The 15,597-nt window shown below is 40.8% G+C and overlaps 1 protein-coding gene across 1 annotated transcript in view; it reads left to right on the top strand.

Annotated features, from left to right (window-relative positions):
- Nucleotides 1-461: 461 nt before the first annotated feature.
- Nucleotides 462-15,597, top strand: part of nhsa (Nance-Horan syndrome a (congenital cataracts and dental anomalies)) — a 51,207-nt gene continuing 36,071 nt past the window's right edge. The window contains exon 1 of the mRNA XM_067513449.1: nt 462-910. Within this exon, the coding sequence (XP_067369550.1) occupies nt 631-910 (280 nt within the window). The 5' untranslated portion in view covers nt 462-630. The remainder of the gene's footprint in view (nt 911-15,597) is intronic.

Here is a 15,597-nt window from a genome sequence, read left to right as displayed (position 1 = left end):
TTCTCTCCTGTCAAGTCTACAAATAAGAAAATAAGTAAAAGTGGGACTGCAACTAGCAATTATATTAAAATCAGTGGATTATATTCTCAAATAACCGATCTATAAAATGTCAGAAAAAAGTGTTGTTCATAGCAAAGATATTAAGAGACGCTGGCCACATGAGATGAGATGAGATGAGATGTTTTGTTTTAGCTTTAGCAAACTGCAGTTGCATGAAAACATACTTAACTATCTAAACAAAAGTCAGTTCTACAACAATTGTACTTCACACATGGGCCAAGAGGAGGATCGTTGTTTTAAGTTTTCCTCGAGCAACATGAAGCCAACACGGCAGTGCAGCAGCGAGGTGAGTCCGGTTCCAGGACCATCCGGGACTCCACTTCAGGTCTTGCCATCGCCTCTTTGTTAAAACCCACCTCTACTTTGGAGCAGGGGAAAACGCACTAGCATTAGTGCAGCAGATGACCCGGCGCAGCAGCGAGGAGCACTACAGTCCTCTCTAACAAATGAAAGGATGGGGGGCATCAGCAGCAGCTGAATTCAGATAAACTGGATCAGGGGCCGTGGGGAGAACTGCTTTCTACTCAGTCCTGGGTGACTTTTGTTGGATTTATTCCTCCCCCCACCAACATGCCATTTGCCAAAAGAGTAGTGGAACCTCAGTTACTGTGCAGGTATCAAATCCCAAACGACGAGGGTCTGCTTTTCGAGGATCTGGTCTCCATCAGTAATGTGGCTCTATCTCGGACCCTGCGGCAGCTGTCAGACTTGGCCAAACATGCCTGCTCCATATTCCAGGAGCTGGAAAACGACCTCACATCCACCAGTTTGCGGGTCAGGGGGCTGCAAAGTAAAATTACCCAACTTCAGCAGAGTTGCTCCAAGCTGGACCCGAGACAGGAGGCAGTGCGTGAGTACTCGACTCTCTCCGTTTGTATCCGGTGTGTAGTAGAGCTGCATGCGCGCGAGTTGCGCGCGGCTCTGGAAGTACACGGCATCCCGAGCGCTTTTCCACCACGTTTTCCAAAAACAGTGACGCATATAAAAATAAGTTAGTTAGTTGTCATCAGAAATAACTTTCAAATACCTCCAAGTAACGTAAAGTCAGTGTTGAGCGCCTCCAGCGCACGGTAAGCCGGTTTATGAAGGCAGAAACGTTACATTTCTACAGTAGTTCTTGGTGGTAATATTTCCTTGGCAGATGTGTTGACATTAGCTATCGTTAGTTGAGACGGGAAAAAAACGCGGTGCTGTCTCCATCTCTTCCCACGCTGAGGGGCGTGTGACAGTCTGGACGTCCTGAGTTCATGCTAGGAGCAGCTAACATCGCTGTTATATGTAGTTTATAGAGATGTTATCAACCACCGTAACGTTGCCTTTCTCTCTGCCTCTGGAGCGTGTCGAGGTTGAACGCGATGCTTCGCAGTTGTCCTGCGTCATGTGTTGAACTTTTCTTTGGCCACCATTAAAAATTTACTGCCCTGATAACGCAGCATGTGGCCATCGCCTGGCTCTCTTTATCGCCCGCCGCACCACCCTTTCAAGTGTGTGGTTTATGTGTAAAACTACAGGCTGGATCTACCTCACTTTGGTTTAGGTGGAGCAAGTGCGTGCATGTTCCCCAAAACCTGCTTCCTGTGGTCTGTGAATGGGTCATTTTGCCTTAAGTTACCTATCTGTTGCGTGGAGAGCTGCCAGCCATAACAACAGCCCCCTCCTCCCACACACACACACACACACCTCCTAAATCAGATATAGACTTTGAGATATGAGCATTTCATCCGAATATATTTGAAATTCTTGTCTGAGGCTGAGCTGCTAACTTGTTTTGCTGACCCGTGTAGCATCTCTTTCAGTACATTCACTAAGTTTCCCATATTTGTTCTTCTGTGAGCATGTTGCGTCACTAGTCCTGTTGTGTGTGATTCAAACCAAACTACAGTATCAAATTCAAATGTGTTAACGTGTAATTCTTGGATTGAGGTAAGATTATGACCTTCATAGTAAATGTGTGTTGAACAAGAGGTTGTTGAATGCTAAGTTATCAGATAACCCCTTTAGGCTTAAAAAACCCAATGACTAATTGTGCTTTTCATATTAATGGTGTCAGGCGCAGCCTTAAACAACAGCAGCCTCCCTCATCTAAATGACAATCGGTGTAAATGGAGCAGTTCAAGGCGTGGAGAGCTCAGTGGGTGGGTTTGAGCTTTTATGATGTGGCCGTGATTTGTCTACATGATGACTGCCTGAGGACGCAGCTGTAGATCCATTCGACATGTTATGCAGAATCGGATATTGACAAATGTTTAAGGTGGTCTCTTTGTCATCCCATGTTGGCCAAATATAGGAGCATTGTAGTGTAGCTGCTTTCCACTTCCTTCAACAGTAATATTTGTATGCAGCCGTGTTTTTTAAATGGTGGATGAGACGCTGACACATTTAGGTCAAACAACTTGGTTTGTCGAAAGTGCAGTGTTTCTGCTTTCACCTTTCCTCCATCTCATATCAAGGCTTCACTTTCTCTTCTCAGATACTTTTTTTTTGTAATCTATGGATCTAAGTCCAAGCCAATAAACTCACTCTTAGTCTTCCCCAATCCAACTCTTATCCCTCACCTCACACATAATTTTCAACACACACATAAACACACTAGGTGCCTGGCATGTGTCCGCTCTCTTGTGACACCACATCTAGGTCTGCTTTGCACTGCCATCGGAGGTCCTCAGCCAAACTGGCCTCTATAGTGCAGTCCCGTGTTAGTGCATTCTGCTGGGTTTTAAGTTACACTGGCTCAGTGTGGAGAAGGAGTCGTAATACTTGTGGTGGCAAGTGGCCCTCTTGCATTTTTAGTCCAAGAGCACATGGCTGGCAGTTTACCACGTTCCACCAAGTAGATGAAAGCAGTAGTCTCACAGCCCCACACAGTAGAACCAAGACTAAGTTTTGGACACAGCAGCACACAATGCTGCCTCAATTTTTTCTTTCTGTTTTACTGTTTTGAGTTGGAAGTGATAAGACATTTTACTGGTTGGAGTATTATATCATAAACTTTTAGTGCTACTGCAATTCATGAATAATATAATTCAATTGAACAGTGCTTTAGTTATGTGCACACATTGCACCTAAAGTACAACAAAATACTTTTTTATTACCCCCATGTAAAAGGCCTGCTAGGATCAATATCTTATCTCTTAAATGAACATCGTATATTTATTTTGTTGCTTGAGGAAAATCTTTGGATAAAATTTACACATGTAGCAATTTGGGGATTTTTAAATAACCAGTGGACTTAATAACATGTAAAATTAATTTACATTTGTGAGTGAAAGGTGCAGTATGCTAAATATTAGAAGTCAAACAAACTTCAGCTTGAGTTCTTAAGTACCTGGCTGACACATACTGTATGCTATGAAACGTTTAATTTAAAGATTATTTAGGCTCTCCTCTGCACTTTGTTTGATTTCACTCCAGAGGTGGGAAATCCAGAGGTCTTCCACTCCAGCACAGCGATGTTAGTGATGAGCCTCAGCAGCCTGGAATGTACATTTTTGTGTGCACATCATCTATGCTACTATAAACTTCACTTGAGCAACTTAGACTAGGAAACCCCATCAGTCTGGTGACAATCTTTCCCTGCTCTGTGTTTCTCTGACTCTGTGCAGCCATTACTGGGACTTTGATTTACTAAGTGAGACTACAACGACGGGTCAGTGCACACATCATCCGAGGTCAATATCAGTCAATGTTGGAATTCACGATGGAGCTTCAGATGCTTGTGCTTTTTTCTGTAAATTACATCAAAATTTTTCAGCAATATCTTTTGTAGTTCAGGGACTTGGTGTCTCAATGGGTAGAGCAGAAGGCCACAGGATTGAATCCCACCCTTGTTGGCTAGGTGGCTCACCGGATGTGAGTGTAAGTGTAACAACACATGCCAAATCAATGTGCGGAACACGTTCCACTGTGGCGACCCCTAAAGGGACAAGCCAAAAGCTGTTGATATTTCATCTTTTCTATTTTAAGTTAAAACAGTTTAAAAACTGAACATTATCATCATCATTTGGTTTAAAGTTATTACAGGACTATTATTATACTTAGTTTTAACTTAGGGTCTATGTGGTGGGATCAGATTTTTGGTCCAATCTGCCTTCGTAAATTCAATTAAAACAGCTTAAACTGTTCACACAAAGAGCACAACTTAGATCACATTTCACGACAGGATCAACAGCCTCTGCCTCACTTTTGTCTTTCATTATCAGAACCATAAGCATATTTGTGCAGGTCCAGACAACCTGCTGTTGATGTAGTAGTCTTGCTAATTACAGACCAAATTTCAAAGCCTTTTCTCACTCATTTCTGCACCCGCCCCCTCTTCATCTTCATTGCAGACAAAGCAGTGTAGGAACTGAGAACACCTAGACAGCTATGATGCTGCAGCTTATTGTCTTTATTCAGCTCTCTTACATTCATCATGTTATCTGTTCTTCCTGTGTACTGTCATTTCTTTATTGTTCCTTTTGGCTTATAGTCAGCACTCTGACTAAGCAGTTTTGATGCCAGCGTTTAAAAAAAAGTACCAAACTTCAAACAAACCAGTAACTTTGTTCACCATTCTACATTTTAAATTGATAATACAATTAAAAAGTTTTATGGTCAGCGCATTATTTTTATACTGGAGTCCTCTGACACTGAAATGTTGAGGTGAAAGTTTCATTTTCACTAGGCTCCATTAACTGTGTGTTCATCTCGGCACCTCAGCCCCATTGTGCAATGCCTGGCCTTCGATTGAAGTGGTTTCTACTGAACCGTTCTTTCAAGTCAAGCATTCCAAAAAGCCAGTGACCAGGAAACCACAGTGTTCGCTTGCACTTCTGGGACCTTGCACCCCACACGTGCTCACTAAATTGTCCTGAATGGCTGGTATGATTAAGGGAGTTGGGGAGAGACTGGAGGCTCAGTTTGTTTATAAAAGGAGACATTTTGTTAAAATTAAGGTCAAGACTTTGCTGGAGGTAAATGTGTGAGTGATTACACTTTAGATTCCTGCGTTCACACACTCACCTAAATCTGCTGGTCTTCTGCATATTTTCAGGTGTAAAAGACATTTGTTGGATCTATGCATGTGAAATATTCCCTTGAAAGCATCAGGTTCCTCCAGATAAAGTTAAACTTTTGTTCGTTGTTTGAAGAAAAAATTTCCACTGTTGAAATTGGGGGTCGTGATAAGCTATTTTTTTGCCTAAGGTGTGTATGCATTGCTCTCCTTTTCTGTCTCTCTCTCACACACACACATACACACACACTCACTTATTTAATAACATTCCCCAGCAGTCATTTCTCTTTATGGAGTCTGAGACACAGGGGGACGATTCAAGCCTGGCAAAGAGGTGGGGGGCAAAGTCATCTACCACTGACCTCAAAAGCTTGCTGACCTCCCCACCCCCTCTGCACATCCATTCAAAATACAAAAAGCAAACACAGCCACCTCCATCTTGTTTACTTCTTGACCTCTAAAGACTTCACCGACCAATTAGAGTGGATTTAACGTTTGACATGATAGTGAATAGCCACAGGTCAGCAGACTGGCAAAAACCAGGCCAGGGCCAGGATTATTAAACCATCAGTGTCTACTTAATAATTTAAATGAACTCTTCCATCCAGGTTGTCAGTCGTGACTGGAGACATACTTAGCCATAAACTGTTGCTTGGCTTTTGACGTGTTTTATCCTTAAAGACACCTTGAAAATCTGAAATGTTTTTTTGAAGGAAAAAGTTGATCTATACCAAAAAGCAATATATTAGGATTGCTTATTGTGTTGTGCATAGAAGAAGTGTGTCCTCTTCTCTGAGTCTTGACGATAGATTTTCTTTTTTGTGTGCTTTGACATCTGCTCGCCTTCTGTCGAACAGCACATGTATTCTTAATACTGTAACTGAAACATGAGGATTTTCTGCAAAGATCAAATAAATACACGTCTGACTTCAAGTCAAATTAAGTTTACTGTAGCTTGCAGTTTACTATATCTCATGACATTCTTTTCCATAGCAACCTGGAGAAATATTGATAGCTCAGTGAGCTATACACTTTTTGTTGCCACCACCATTTCAGGCCACCTGTGGGGTTTCCTCCCAATACTCATACTGTCCTTAAATGATACGATCTCCCGCCTTGCTTTGTGCTCCTCTGCAGTCCCTACTCCCCGGCCACCACTGTCACAGTGATAGACTTAAATATTACGCAATGGAATTATTCTTGCAAAAATCTTAAGACATCTCTAGATCTTTGCAGGAAGAGAAGATAAAACATCAAGTAAAATTCTTAGGAACTCTGCTTTTCTTACCCCATTGGAATTGTTGGCTCTCTGTCTGCAGGGAGAGATTAGTAGGAAACTAGAGATAAAAGATCTTTGGCATTGAGTAACAGCTCTAACAAAAGAACCTTATTTTAAGAAAATCCTTATTTCCAATAGAAAGTTAAAATTTGCAGTGAATTGTAGTGTATGCGGTTGCAGTATATAATGCAAGTCTATGCAAATCTGTGTTATAATGGACATCTGAAAAAGACATTCTCATGGGAAGTTAAGTAAACCATAATACTGCAAATACCGGACAACAGGGAAAATGTGAGCAGTGTTTTAACAGGAACAAGTCACATGTGAATTTGAAGTCTTTGCCATGCAGGTGTTTAGACTGGGATTTGACTGGAATGTGAACTCCCCTCATCTCCCCTCTAATACCAGCCTTTGGATCAGCCAGGTTAGTTCTTAAAAACTGAAGGAGCCATTATATCAATCATCCCATCATCACACAAGTTAAGTAAAAAACACCTGTTGAAATAAGGGTGTGTGTGTGTGTGTGTGTGTGTTTGTGAACAGTGGGTTCTTTGGTTTAGGTTAATATTACCTGCTTGATTTCTTTTTACAAACACATTTACTGCTTTTTCTACAGGATGAAGCAGGAAGTGCCAAACTTTGGCCAGTACCCTCTTTTCTTTTTGTTTTTCAAAATCATAGTGTAAAGAATGGATGTCTTTAAAGGCTTCTTAGTCAAGTAAATTATTAGAAGTGCATCCAGATAAAAGGAATAAGGTCAGTCAAATTGTACTCTATGTAATCTTTGCTGCGTTACATGCCCTCTATAGGCTAGAAGTGAGACAAATTAGACAATTTTAAAAAAAATGATAACCGTAATTAAATTTTGGGGCAGAAGAAGCTACTCAAAGCAAACAGTCTTATAGAATTAACAGCTGAATAAAGCAACAGAAAAGGCAGAGATGTACATCCACAGCATAGTTCATAGTTTTAAACATCAAGCTGAATGAGCTCTCTGCAGTCACCTTGTAAAAAGCAGCACAAAGGTGGTGCACAGCTCACTGAACACAGAAGTTTGTGAGTTAAAGAAACAGTTACAGCCGGAGGGTCTACAGTAAGTATGTTAACATTTACCCAGACCCAGCATGCACCTGTTTGGTATGGGTCACATAACGTAGTCACTAAGTAGATGCAACATTTTTTTTTTTTTTTTGGCTTATCTTACCCATGACCCATGTTTTGTACAATTCACAAAGTCACAAATTCCCAAAAATGTGGTAGGTCGGGCTAAGGTGGGATTGCACCCCTCACTGCCCTGCCACTCGGCCAGAGAACATAAATATTTAGAAAATGTATTTAGACTGAGCTGTGAGTGTCTCCTGTCTGAACACGGAGCTCTGCCCTCACAGAAAAACACCAGCAGTTTATTCTCTGCTGCAGCTGCTGATTTGGTTGTTTTCAGTCGTTCCATTCTCACTCAACTTGTATTCTGTTTCTGTAAATGTAGTAAAGAAACAGTTGAGGTTAAAAATAAGTGTAGGATTGTTTAAGAACACAAAAAATTGCTTGTTCACATCAACAGTGTATCTGCTACTGTACATTAGTTTTGGGGGTTACACCTTAATGTAAGATAAGCTCTGTACAAGAGTAGCATCATCAATTGCTCAATATTGGCAAATGGTGTGAAAACTGGTCCTTATTGCTAAGATAGTTTTGACTGTTGCTTGCAAGTCTGTCTTTATTGGAACTCATGAAGTTAACATCAGCTTAACCACCCAGCCAGCTAGAGCTGTTACTTAAAGGCTTGATTTTAGATAGACGGGATAGATTTTGATGTCACTTCTCTCCTTGCCTCATATAACTTGAATTAAACTCTAATTGCATTTAACAAGAACCAAAAACTGTCTTTTAACTGGACAATATAGGCAAAAGTATATTTAACTATTTTTTGTTATTTATAATGTCTTGATGTTAGCAAAGGGCTCTCTTCATGTTACATTTGTCATTTCAGAACAGAATACCTCTTCATGGTCTTATCTGCTCCCTGCTGTGTTTTTACCGTCCTGTGGGCCCTCACTTGTCACACTGATTTACACTTTAAGTGCAAGTGGTGGAAGGCACCCTGTTAAAGGCTGGTGGAGTGTTTGTGAACGAGCGTCACTGACCTGGATACAGAGGTTTTGGTGCCCTGCTTCTCATCACTTCAGCTAGTCAAGACCAGCCCTGCATTACTAAAAGGTCAAATCACATCTAGTTTACCAGTCATTTTAATAATTTGCTATAGGATAGGAAATATTATTCCAGTTTATCAGTTTTCCTTGTTAAAATGTTATGCCAGATGTGTGTCATTTAATGCTGCAGATAACACTAGAGTGACCTGAGGCCTTCACAGACACTTTGCGGGACAGGTCAGTGTGAGTGGATGACTTTCCTCTACACAGCTTATTGTGCTCTGAAGCACACACGAGTTCACCCTCCTGCACTGGCTTTTGTTCCTCCCTCTTTCATACCCTCCTCCTCTGGGATGTTTCCTCGCCATCCGGATTCATCTTTTATTCTTGCCAGTAATTTCTGTGCCTGTATGCTCCCTCAGGCATTTTGTATACTTCTGTTCTGATTGCAAGCTTTCTCTGAGCTTCTGGGTCTGTCTCTCTCTAGCTCTCACTCATCTCTGTATCCCAGTTTCTTATTTTGGTCTTGAGCCAGTCCTGCTCCCAGCAGCCCCACTGGGAAGAGACCATCCTGTTATAGCAGCAAAAAAAAAAGTGCTTGGCCATAAAAATGGAAGACCTGGTCTCTATTATGTTCTGATTTTTTTGAGCAGCTCTCTGAATTCAACATTTACTGACCACTAATGAGCCCACATCCGATGCTTTGTGCTGTGGGTATTTTGTTTAATGCTTGATACAGTTTCTAGTAACTGTATGAAGTACTAATGTGTAAATAACAAATGTGAGTCCTTATTTTGTAAACCAGGACCTGAGCTTATTGTTCTCTGGGTTTATTGAACTTCATCTCGATCAAATGAGTACTCAAATGTCTATTGGCTCAAAGGATTATTTTATTTTCCAAAAAATGCTTTCAGTTTTATTTTGACCCTTGTTGCTGATATCACAACTCATCAAACTTCAACAGTTTCATGTGTTGTGACTCTGCTCCACACACCCCTTACAACTAGATCTTAAATAATGAGTAAACAGGAAATTCTAGCTTCCCATCAGTCTATCTCACATGTTTCTAAGATGGGGATGAAGAAAGATCCAGTTACCAATCTAAAGGTTGTGCTGTCACTCTTCACTGGGGAGTTCTGACTAGGAGGGGACTTCCACTGACATCTGAGTACTGAGAACCTGAATTAAATTACATGCTCTTTACAATCACGGTTCAGAAAAGTTAAATCCTCAGACTTAACCTGTTTAGATTGTAACATGCCATGGCTTCATGGCTTTCCAAAGTCCTCTGGCACTGTCTTACAGTTATCACATGGCAACTTTGTTTTCTATACACGTTAGAAGCCAAGAAATAGTTAATCAGTAGACCAAAACTCTATTATGAGATCAGTATTTACATGTTCCCACAACATTAAAAGGGAAAAACTGAAAGAAAAAAGTGAAAGAATATTTGGGACAAACCCAGTTTTATATCCTCCATCATAGTTGCCACGGGGCTTTCGTGGTGATTCGCCCAGTCTGCCTTGGCAGCCACACTGAATCAGGCAGGAAGCCATTGTAGAGCAACTTGCTGTTTGACTTTATGCTTCATTTTTGTCATAAAATGGAAAAATAAAATTTTAAGAGTCTTCTGGTTTTCCATTCTTGTTACAAGAAAAATTATAATATCAAGAAAATTATTAGCACACTTTTTCTATTTATGCTGGACAAACTGCCCAAACTTCAACCCTTCAGAGCGACAAGATAAACGGAATCTGCAGTAGGGGACGAGGAGAAACTTGCTTGGAAAAAAAATGTTTTTCCCCAAAGTTATTTTAGTTAAGTTAAACATGCTGTGGGAAACAGTAAAAACCAGGAATTAGAAGTGATTACCAAAGAATAAATGCTGCCAAAATAAATAAAAAAGTGACTTAAAACACCAGTCAGAATTTGAATAATCTTGAATAACAATAATGGCAAAGGTCATTATAGCTGGCAAAGCTTTTATGGTCTGTTTCCACCATAAGAGGCTACAAAAAAATTATTCTGTGAAATAATTTTTTATGACTTTTTATGACTATGTCATTTATGGGAAATGCAAGTGTTGTTGACCACTACTGCGTCACAGCATTGAAGAGTCAGCCTGCTGTGGCCTGATCACATTTATTTAGATTCCTGCCCTCAGGCTTTATGGAAGCTGGATGTGGTGCACAGGGGAAAGTACCTGAAGGTACTTCGTGTTGTGACCAACTGAGAAGTCCCATCTGTTGGCTGTCAGCCCAGAGCGCATCGGGCTGTTGAAGGTGTCTTTCATTAGAAGCTCGGCCTTTCATTTGGACTCTATCCTCCTGCGGGAATACTGTTAGGAATACTGCTAAACTGTAACCAGACATCAGGGTTTGTTTGTGTGTTCCACTATGAAACTGTTTCTTGTTCCTGTGTGGGAAACTGGGATGTAATGTGAAGTGCATTCTCTTTCCAGCTCTCTAAGATTATTGCTTAGCCTTACATCACCTATTCGTTTAACAAGATGTAAGTCTCATTTTTTACAAGACCAGTTTTATCGGTTACATCTTACAATAAACAAATATTAGTGGCGAATCCTGCCTGCCAAACAATACCATTGCTGAGGTTCGTAACTCACCCCAGTGCCATTCTCATGAACTCCGCTAGGAAAGTTCGATTTCTTGGACTGCGGATGTCAATGGAACTTTGAGAAGTAGTCAAATGGCCACATTAGTCTACAGCCACAATGTGTATCAGTCTGTGGGAAACTGCAACTAATAAACAAGGTCCTTCACAGTCGTATGACTAGGTGGAATTTTGTGGCTATTTGTTACCTTGTGTGAGCTTTAAACCCTATAGCGTTTTGGAATAGCCCACCTGGATTTAGACACGTCTACTTCCGAAATGAGCATGCACAGAGATCTAGCAAGAACTGCATAAGCAAGAGCAGAAGTCTGACCATCTCCCTGGAGTCCTCACCAGTCAGTAGATAGGAACTAAGTGAATGTGTGTTAGAAAATCCCTCTAGAAAGATGAAAGACACATGCATGGAAACGTGGCTGACTGAGATTCAGACATGAAAGCACTTTTGCAAATGAAATGGAAAGCAGGGCTTGAATGGCTGCTGTGCTGAAGCAGCATTGGGACGATGGTCTTCTCTAACAGATCTCTCTATTCAGTCGAGCTGCACGCCAGCTGGCTGGCTGCTGGGAACTGTTGTGTGACTCATTACCTCTCCATCGAGGGACACAAGACACAAAGACAGGGCTCACTCGCTCATCAGGGCCTGAAGTCTCCAAGCCTCCTGTCTTTACTTTAACATTAGGTCAAGGTCACGGCTTCCATGCTGAGATAACACTGGAATAAAACTTAATTATCCTGCAGCCAATCCGAAATTTTGGCCTTGGTCACGGGATCTCTTTGAATGAGGCTGTCAGCATGAAGTCTCTTCATTCACCTAATGTCTGGATAGTTACCTTGGCAGCACTTTTTCTAAAGGAAGAAATGCTGTAGTTGAGCCCACGGTTGGCAGGAAACCACTGAGTTGAATTCTTTCACTACATGTGTCATTGAAGTGTGCCTGTGTTTTATTGTCCCACTGTTTGTTAGCTCTCAAGCCTGATGTCACTGTGGCTCCACTTTGTGACAGAGAGGCCTCATTAATCACCTTGATTATGTCTATTCATTCTGGTTATAAAGGCATTGTTTTTCTGTTAGGCATCGAACTTTCTTGTTAGTTTGAACAGAGAGAAAATTGAGATGGGGGACCGCACTGAGCAATATTTTGGATGTGTGTTTTTAAAGGTGCAGTGCCGAAGGGAGGGAGTTAAGGTGGATCAAAGATTACTTTATTGTGACAGATGAGAACAACACACTGTGATCAAAAGCATATGCTGCATGTTTTTGGAGATCCAGGTTGTAGACGGAGAGCTAGCATGAAGGTGCAGATATGGTGTGAGAAATAGCTGTGATGTTATTCTGGACATGAAAACATAATAAATATCCAGCTGCACACAAAGGCAGGTTATAATGACTTATCAGAAGCAGCACCATTTTGTCTGTTTTCCTTTTTGGCCGCACTCTGTGTGGGTTTATATTTAACCACCTCATCTCAGGTTAACTCTGTGTCTGAATGTAGGAACCTGTGAGACCATCTGTGACTCTGCAGATGGCTCTGCCTGTTAAAGTGGGCCATGGTAGGACCCTGCCGTCTAACGAGGACAGGACAATGGAGATTATGTGTGTCTGATCTCTTGGTTTAAACACAGTCTGAGGACTGCAGGACATGAGGAGGGGCACACTGCCCTGATCTTTGAATCACACCACTGTTGTTTTATCCACAAGGAATAAGTCACACAGGCTTAGTCAGGCTTGAATAAAGTCATTTAGTCTCTCACTAAATGACTGAGATGCATTTACAGAACACAAGTTGCGTCACATATATGAGGTTGGTTTGAAGAGTTTAGTCTTAATTGTACTTCTGGAGTTTTTTCTTGTTTTTAGGCCACTTGTCTTTCATTGGCATTCGTGCAACCTTTTGTTTTGTTCGTCTTTTTTGTGGTGTTTTTTTTTGTTGTTGTTGTTGTTAGAATTTAGGCTGGAGGAAGGGTGTATTCAAGAGAATGGTAATCATTTACAGAGGCTAAAACTGGAAAACTAAGTTGCAAAAACTTTGGGTCTTATACTTACATTTTTGTCATTGTAGGAAGTGTTGCTGTTCTGTGTACTGTGCTGTATGATGTATGCTTTGCCAAACCCCATTTGCTTTTCCGTTTTTCCTGATTGTTGTTGATGTTGGTGCCAAAGAACGATCTGTTGCTCGACCTGTGTGGCTGCCAGAGTGAAACGTAGTAGTTTGGCAGATGGGAGAGTGTGCAGCAGAAACAGCACTGCATTGGCAAGTAAAGGAAGGAATTATCTTTATTTTATCCTTAATTTATGCAGGACAAATTATAAGTTCAGTCCTGCTCTGTAGGCAATGTAATAAACAAATGCATCAGGGTGTCTGTTCTGTCTTTGTTAGTTCAGAGACTCAAACCAAATGTATCGGTATGACGCATGTTCGTGTGTATGTACAGGCTTATGTTTCAACCTCTTTTCTTACTCCACAAGGGGTCTACAAGTTAAAGGCCCACTGATCCCAATCTTATTAAGGAAGTGTCAGCTAGGTAGTGAGAGTTTAAAAGAACAGGCTGAGTCAGAGTCACTTGACTGCCTTATTCAGATGATGCACTGTGCTTTATCAGAGTGAAAACCAAAAAATTCCAAGTCAGAGAGATGTATCTACCCTTTAAAGTGGCCAGATACTGTTTTGTAAGTGTGTGTTTTGGCTTTACTTTTTGGATTCCGAGCTATTGCACAACAATCACTTGACTGGTTCCTCTTCCCACAGCTTTTGTTTTTGCAGCCTTTGTCATGAGAACACTTTAGAAACCTGAGATGTTGGGAATGATCCAAGGCTAAGGTATCCAAGATTGATTTATCTCTCTGTTCAAGTCCTCCTCATCCATGAAACACCTTGTAATTTATGACTTCACATGGAGTTCACAGGGAGTCAACATGTCTCGGGGTCACTTTGAATCTAAGTGATCGTGGTAACTGCATGATTAAAATGTTTAAATGTACTATGTCACTCTTAAGATATTATTTTAACAGTTTATTGTGATATTGTTTAGACTTGAATTAGAGCATTTTCTGGATCTGTGTTTTTATTCGAAGGACACGATCTTCATTATAATGAAGATAATGTTTGACTGGAAAAAATGTATAGGATTTTAATACTCTTGATCATGTGGTATTTTGCCATATGCAAAGCCCAATCTAAGTTGAAAGCTATATTGAACTGTTTTTAGATTATTAAGAACCCATTCAGAGGTGACCCTCTGAAATGTTGTTCAATCTTCCCTCCCTGCTCAGCCCATCTGAGTGCTTCTATTATGTTGTAGAGTCACCACAGCAGACAACAATACATTTCTAACAGCATTACATAGGAATACATGCCTTTTCAGTGATGTCATGTGTAGCCAGTAATGCTATAAGTGACAACTATGTTGCTTCTTTGAAAAGATCTGGACAGCTGCTTCCTTGTCCTCCATCTGTGAAATGTGTATGTTCAACATGAGTCTTTGTTCCTGAGTGCTGATAGCACTGACCCAGGGTCAGGGTTTTGAATCCCACTATGGCAATCTATTGTGAAAATATACACACTCACGCTATTTTAATGCAATTTAATTTGTACCAGGTGCATGCCAAAAGCAATGTCAAAAATAATTATAATGAAAATGAGAGTTTGAGATACAAGTGAAAGTGGATAGGAAGTGGCATTGACAAGGCCATCTGTCTTTTTTGAATGTGGACAGAGTGAGTAGCCATTTTTCTTTGGGGTGTGTCTGTCAGTTTACAGTGAACTTATAAGCACCAGCCTGAAGGCGCTCCACTGTTCTTTCCGGCTGAATGTCTAATGGGTTTACGGCAAGTTTTATAGTCTCATTTGCTGTATCACAGGGTGAAAAATGCACCTCTTCAAGATAAAAAAATAGTGTGTATGGTAACTGCAGCATGATTTATGCAGTCAAAGTTAAGTTTTTCCATTTATTGATTAACATTTACTGTCATCTGTTTGTGATGGTGTCAGTGGAGCAAACTAGACATGACTTATTATGCTCCATTATCTGTGTTTTTTTTAAGTGCAGTTAATTTAAAAGTGGTGACAGTGTCAATTATCAGCGCCTGGTCTTATTTAAATGTAAATGTATGTTGACACGTAAGGATGTCCGCGGGAAAGGTGCTGATCACTGACAAAAAGAAAGATACATAACAATGTCGAAAAGGGGTCCAGCCCTCAGTCAGGGGAATTTCACATACAACATTTAAATGTGAACATTTTCCTGTGTCATTTAAAAATCTGAACTACTGGCTATCAAATGAGTCACTGCAGTGAATAATTAATTTGCATATTCCCCCGATGCCCTGGTTTATGTGGTTTTATTTAATCTGTCTTCATAAGTAGCTTAAGGGCCTGTTTGTTTGTTAGGGTTGTGTCATCCTCGAGTTTGTTTTCTCATATTGTTAACACATGGCTTCTGTTGGTCACAGTCATCAGTGCAAGTCTAAAAACCCAGAACAGGGCA

Source organism: Channa argus, chromosome 8 (assembly GCF_033026475.1).
Source record: "Channa argus isolate prfri chromosome 8, Channa argus male v1.0, whole genome shotgun sequence".
NCBI classification, from domain to species: domain Eukaryota; kingdom Metazoa; phylum Chordata; class Actinopteri; order Anabantiformes; family Channidae; genus Channa; species Channa argus.
Note: the sequence above shows the minus strand (reverse complement) of the source record. Positions and strands in the feature narration are given on the sequence as shown.